This window comes from Mytilus californianus, unplaced genomic scaffold, assembly GCF_021869535.1.
Source record: "Mytilus californianus isolate M0D057914Y unplaced genomic scaffold, xbMytCali1.0.p SCAF_14, whole genome shotgun sequence".
NCBI lineage: Eukaryota > Metazoa > Mollusca > Bivalvia > Mytilida > Mytilidae > Mytilus > Mytilus californianus.
The window spans coordinates 2,501,597-2,508,381 of record NW_026262626.1 but is presented as its reverse complement, the minus strand read 5'-3'; the positions used below and the strand labels follow the sequence as shown (position 1 = coordinate 2,508,381).

The following is a 6,785-nucleotide window of genomic DNA, read 5'->3' as shown; positions in this document are numbered from 1 at the left end:
GCATCTTCTAATTCTTCCGAAGCACCTGAGATCAACCGCAGTTTTTGTTAGGTTCGTAATGCTCTGTCTATAGATTTCCAAGTTGTGTTTTGTGTACTGTTGTATATCTGTTGGTTTATTTCTTTTTTAGCCATGGCGTTGTTAGTTTATTTTCGACTTTGAATTGAATGTCCATTTGGTTCTTTGCTATTCTTGTACAAATAATTAAAAAGTGTTATTCATAGGACTTGTAAGTAGTAAAATAAATGTATTATGTCGGTGACAGTATGTTAAAATTGTGAACATCATTTTCTGCAAACTTGAATCTAACGTGTACATAACACGTAGAGGGAATTGCTGCTAACATTTCAATAGACCGTTTGATTGTTGAAGCATATAATGTACACAGACTAGCGTATACATTTTTTCGCTATTAGATATATTGCATGTGAAAAGTGTGGTTTAAAAAAAGAGCTGAGTGACATGAGTTTGCTTAGAAGTAAGGAGCGAAGTAAGGAGTAAGAAATCTCGCCCAGTGTGTCGGTCTGGTACAAAATAGTGTTTATACCCATATCAAATTAACTTTGTTCTCGTCCTTATATGAATATTATGGTCGGTAAAGGTCAATTCATCATCCTCAAAAGTTAACATAAATATGATAGTCTGCAAACTTACTTACCAATGTATTCACCATTAGTTAGTTAACATCAGTTACACACATATGTCTGTCATAAGGAATAAACAGCCACTCAACAGATTGATAAATATATAATTATACCACTGTATTGAGTTTATTAAGATATTGCTCTACTCGATACAGTTACATTTTCATATGTTTAATGCAAGGGTGACCACTGTATTGAGTTTATTAAGATATTGCTCTACTCGATACAGTTACATTTTCATATGTTTAATGCAAGGGTGACCGAGCTTTTAAAATATTAAAAATGAAACTTCTGAGACTTGAGAAATATTGTCTAACACGAGATTTGGTTGTGGAATCTGTTTCTCTAATAATTTTTCGACTCTTTATCTTTCTGTTTCAATTCTCTACAGACGATGTTTTCTTTCTATGTAACGCCATCATGCATGGTCACATTTTTTGTGACGTCACACAAGAAAATTCAGAGGAAAGCAAGGAAATTGGATGTTAACATTGAATGTTGACGAATGAAAAATTGAGATCAGACAAACCCCATGCGCACGCTGATAACAAAACCATAATCCACCAGTCCTTAAAAGTATAAAACAGGTAAAAATCAGATAAACAGTAATAACCGATTAACAGAAGGTATATAAACATATATATATAATTAAAAATATTTCAAAGATCAAACATTAATTTAGTTAATGTAAATAATGTAAAAGCATGTAGTTTAATACTTGGTTCTTTTAAATAAAATATTATATTTCTTCTAACAAAGAGATTTAGTAAATTTTAATCTATATTAAATTTATCTTATATCCTATATTTGACATAAAAGATAATGACCCAAAGACATATACAGTTTACTACACATCCATTTATTACAAAGCCGATTAAAAACTATAGTTGATGTTTGAAACAAACCACTCCGTAATCTGATATATATATAGTGTTTCAGTTAAGTCATAATTTGGTCACATGCCAATATTCTTCAATACACACGGGGACGGTATACTTTACCAGTACAATAAGTTGTAAGCATGTCTTTTATGTAATGTTGAAAGACAAATAAAACGTCAATAGTTCAATTTAAACTGACAATAGGCAAAACAAATATTGAGTTGGATTTTCGCAGTTAATCAATGAAAAATAACAATCAGTCTTGAGGTGTTTCTGTACATCTTCGTAGACGAGTGTCATTAGTGAGCTTCGATTTTTTTAAAACAGCCGAGGAAAACCAAGAATTCGTACCTTAAGAGGTCCTATTCACCTTCTCTAGGTAGTATGTTTAGCGGAAATAATGATATAGAACCAATATAAAACTACAACTTTACAGCAGTAAGTAATATGCACAGAGCCAAAAGGACTCATAGATATTTACCAGATACGGGTGATCCAGATAGTGATGATTACTATAATTCAGATAAAGATGAACGAGTTTATTACAGCTATCCTCAAAGGAGACGCTTAATAAGATTTGTACCAACAAGGACAGCCTCCGAACAGCGTGATGACAGAATTATTAAAAGGTATAGTGTTCGACAGAAAGAGCCAGAAAGAGTCCGCATTATGTATCCATCATCTCATATCGTCAGGAGAACAAATTACGAAACCGAAAGTGAAACTCGATCTTCTTCTGATTATTACAGAGATAACACAAATTATAAAGTACATGTCATTCGATCAAAGCCAACTGGAAGACGGAATAATACAACATCAAATTTGCTTAAAAAGGAAGAACTTGAAACAAATTCGTATTCGTCTCCATCATTCCGATTTATCCGCCGGGTAAATTCGGGAAGTGAAAGTGAAACTGAATCTTCTACTGATAAAAGTGATAGTACTCAAACTAAAGCACGTATCGAAAGGTCAAAAATGAAAACTACGAGGTTTTCAAATTCATCTCCAAGACGTGTCATAACTTATCACATCATTGAAGATCCTTCTATTAGAAAAACAGATCGGAATGAAGCGAGTAAACTTGTATCTTCAAAAAATCGTATGGTTGATAGAGTAATCGTTAAACCCGATAATCTTGTTAAACGTAAGCAGGAAACTCTTCCTCGAACAGTAATTCCTGGAGGTCATAAACAAGGACACAACTTGACCCATCAAACCAAACTGGCAATCAATAACAATGATGGTGTTACTTTTCTCCGACCCTATAGTGAGGTTCGTAGAAAGAATGAGATAATTGATAACAGAAGGGCTGTCAAAGATATACAGCAATCTTTCCCAAACAAAACAAAATGGGAAGGGTCTTTAGAAAGTGACTCGTATACAAGTTCATATGAAAATTCCGAATCAGATAGTAGTGATGGATATACAACTGACAGTTCTGAAATTCAACAAAATGACAGATATAATACTCATTCTACGAGGTCAACACAGACAGAATGTCTTCTAGTTGACTATTCGAAAGTAGTAAAATCTAGAGAAGAACAGAGAATATACGAACAAGAGCGACGTCGACATGCGCAGGAAAGGCATATTGTAAGTTTAGTTCAAACGGAAGTAAACAAACCCCGTTTTAGCTCAAACATTACCGGCGATTCATGTATAACCGCTACTATTGAAAACAAAACAAAACCACTTCCTAGTAATACAAAGGGGACAAGCACGTTGGATGAGCTAGAGAAAACATACGACATTAAGGAGAAAGTTAGTATTGATATGGAAAGGAAAGAAAGAGATGAGAGACGCAATCAATTAGAAGTATGGGCAAAACCTGAGCTCAGTTTTGACAATCGTGAAACAATTTTAAATAATAATAAACAGGACCCTCTTGTTTATAATTTGGATAACTGTAGAAACAACTCCAATACAATAACTGACCAGCAAGACGAAGCACCTGATAATATTGACGTAAAGATCTATTACGATGAAGATTTTGAATCAATGTATCCGAAGCCACGTAAAAAAGGTTGCCAGTTAGTTTATTATATAGATTTGAGACCACCTACAGAAATAGTAAAACCAAAACCATTTGACGTATTTGAAAGGCATATCGTACCTCAAAAGAAGCATAAGGTAAGATATCGAGAAAAAAATACAGATTAAAATAAATCATTTAACAAATGTTTAAATAGAATCAAAAGAAGCTATCACTATCCTTAAACCTCCCCTTTTTGAGAGTTGCTACTTACAAGGAAGCCCTTTAGAATATGACATCATAATGGTAGACTTGAATTCTCCTTTGCACGTTTTTGACGCTGATATGATTTGCATTGGTTGAATGGTATGAAATATATGTGTCACAGATGACTACGGCTATGTTCAAAATATCTTATATGAAACTACAATCCCATCTTGTTTTGCTCGATAGTGGCATCAGTGAATGCATCTTATCACCTTATTTGTACTTGTAATGAACAGTACTAATGCAGCAAGATATGCTTGCCCTTCCGAGTACCTGAGATCAATCCGGGATCCTGATGGGCTCGTGTTGCTCAGTCGAAGTTTTCAATGTATCATTTTGAAAATCAGGCCAGATCGTTATTATAAGTAAATCAATGTGATCGAGAAACGGTCATTTTGATCCGAACAGATCTTCAAAGACTGCTTACATCCACTTCATTTGAATTTTGGTGGATAGGTGTATATTGGCAATCATACTTCTTCTCCTTCTTTTTATATTGAACAATAAATAAATAAGATATTTTCAGTCTTTTGGTAAATTTTCAGACTTAGCTACTGCGGTAAATTTAAAACTGGTCAAATATTTTGCTTGCATATTGTTGTAGTCATTAACAATCTGTTCATTCTATGTTCATACTGGTTAAAAGTTGGTATTTACTTGTACAAATCAACAATATACTGAATTGTCTGAAAAGCCACTGAACAATTCGTACTAACTTGTCTCTTAGCAAATGTTCTAAACAGTACTAAATAAACCACAGTGGAATAGTCTGAACACCTGTCGTATAGACTGAACATTACTAAATACTTAGTAATTCAATTTCAGCTGATGATATGACCAAAAGGCTGCATTTACTAGTCTAAGCTGTTGTTTGTCTTTTTGTCATTTTTTTTTCAACCATCCCGCCGTACTCTTGTCTGTGTCATCTATTTTATCACGAAAACAAACGACAACCATTGAATTACAGGAACCTGACAGGACAGGCACATATATTATGTGGCGGGGTTCAACTCGTTTGAAGCCGCCAACCCTCCACTAACCTAAGACAGCGGTGTAACAGTACAACATAAGAAACAAACTATAAAAATCAGTTGAAAAAGGCTTAACTCATCAGATGGCTACAAATAAAAATACATGTAACAAAAACACAGAGTGGACGTATAGACGGGTACGTATACACCCCAATAAAAAAGACAATAAGTACTATACAGATCTGAGGGTACTTGTAGTTACTGACAGTTAGTTCATAGCCGTTAACAACTAATAAAAAGAATCATGCATCTGAGACTGAAATATCAATCAGTACACATCAATCATCCTATGGATTTAGCGAAAAGACGTCATAAATAGTCAGAAAAAAACATGACCTTGTGCAATGCCAAGACATGTATATTATAAATCAACATACAAATGCAATGCAAAGTGTGAAAAAAAATTCTTCTAGTATTGGAAAAAATTTAAACTTTTACTTTTATCATTGCCGCCATTACGATTACTAATATTTCCACGGTCATTATTTCAGAAAAGATATGCCGATTATGCAGTCAAGGTTGGTGGAGGATGGAATACAATGAATGACTATATGGAAAGACATGAACCTGTGATAAGATTCGTTTATGAAAGAGAGCATTTAAAAAACTCTGATTTACCGGAAAAAAAGAAAAAGTACTATGGATTTAGGTCAACTTATAAGTCACCACGATATAATCGAGCTCATCGTACTATATAAATCAAAAACTATTTTTTCAGGACTTTAAGTTACATTTTATGTTATTGTTGATATTTTAAGGTCCGGACCGCTGCTTGTTAGTCCCTTTGGTACCATTTGCGAGGTCTCCACTGTCTAATCTTTACATGCTATTTTCTTATCAAAATTGTTTATTTTGTAACTATATATTCGTATTTAAACTAAGGTTTCAACTAAGGTTTCAACTCTAAGTAAGTCATATGCAGTTTTAGTTCTTCTGTTGTGATTTGGTGTGGTTTTCCTGCTCCCAGATATTTAATGTTTTTAACATTTCTCAACTTTCTGGAGTGAAGGTTATTGTAAGTTAATACTATTTACCAAATAAAGAGTCTAGCACTGGTCACATGAGACATGACAATTCTGAAGGCGAGACATTTTAGATTCATATGTTACCATACGAGATTTGCTGGTAGTTTTCGATATCTGAAATAAATATGTGAATATCTTACGGAAGTGAATTTATTTGTCCAACTATTTTCAAGTCGAAAATAAACTGACAACGCCATGTCTAAAAAGAAAAGAAAAAAGACCAACATACAAACAAACATACACAAAACAGAGCATAGAAAACCAAAGACTGAGCAACACGATCCAAAAACTGGGGGTGATCCCAGGTGCTCTGGAAGGGCAAGCAGATCCAGCTCCACATGTGGCATTAACATACACAAAAGCAGGCTTTGTCGTTCTTTCTGGTGATCTCTAGACAACAAGTTTCTAAAATATAATGTTATTTTGATATACGAATTAACCTCATCTTCAATAGTACATAAAAAAAGATAATCACCAAAAGAGCACTTCAAATTTGTACGAAATATTATTAATAAAGAAGACGAACTGGTATGCTAATAAGTGTAAAAATAACAAGTTGTGGTAGGATTGCGGATGAAACAACTCTTAACCAGAGACCAAATGACGTAGAAGTTAATTACTATAGGTCACTGTAGCGATACCGCTTCTGTTGGACTATCAGTCATCAAGGGTTTCATCAGCTCAATGGTCAGTACCTCGGTACCATTGATTATAACAAAACTTTCTTTAAATTGTCCGTTGATAAATTTAGAAAATATCAAGAAACTAAGGTTTCAACTTCCTCAAGCAAAGTTGACCTTTGATGAATTATGCTAATATTTGTAGTCTCTTTTTGGTCGATGACTCTGCAGCAGTTTTTGTATATTGGTGGCTTTCAAATATTTGGCTTTGAGCGCTCCCGATGAAATCTAGAAAAAGCGCTTTGAATGAATTAAATTTATGCAGTGTTGTTTTTTTCATTTTTT

General features: G+C 33.8%; 1 protein-coding gene across 1 annotated transcript; it reads left to right on the top strand.

Moving 5' to 3' along the window:
* Positions 1-1,635: 1,635 nt before the first annotated feature.
* Positions 1,636-5,959, top strand: LOC127724026 (uncharacterized). Its single transcript, XM_052230776.1, has 2 exons — positions 1,636-3,655; positions 5,287-5,959. Exons 1-2 carry the CDS (start codon positions 1,973-1,975, stop codon positions 5,491-5,493), a joined length of 1,890 nt encoding a protein of 629 aa, XP_052086736.1. The 5' UTR covers positions 1,636-1,972; the 3' UTR covers positions 5,494-5,959.
* Positions 5,960-6,785: the final 826 nt, after the last annotated feature.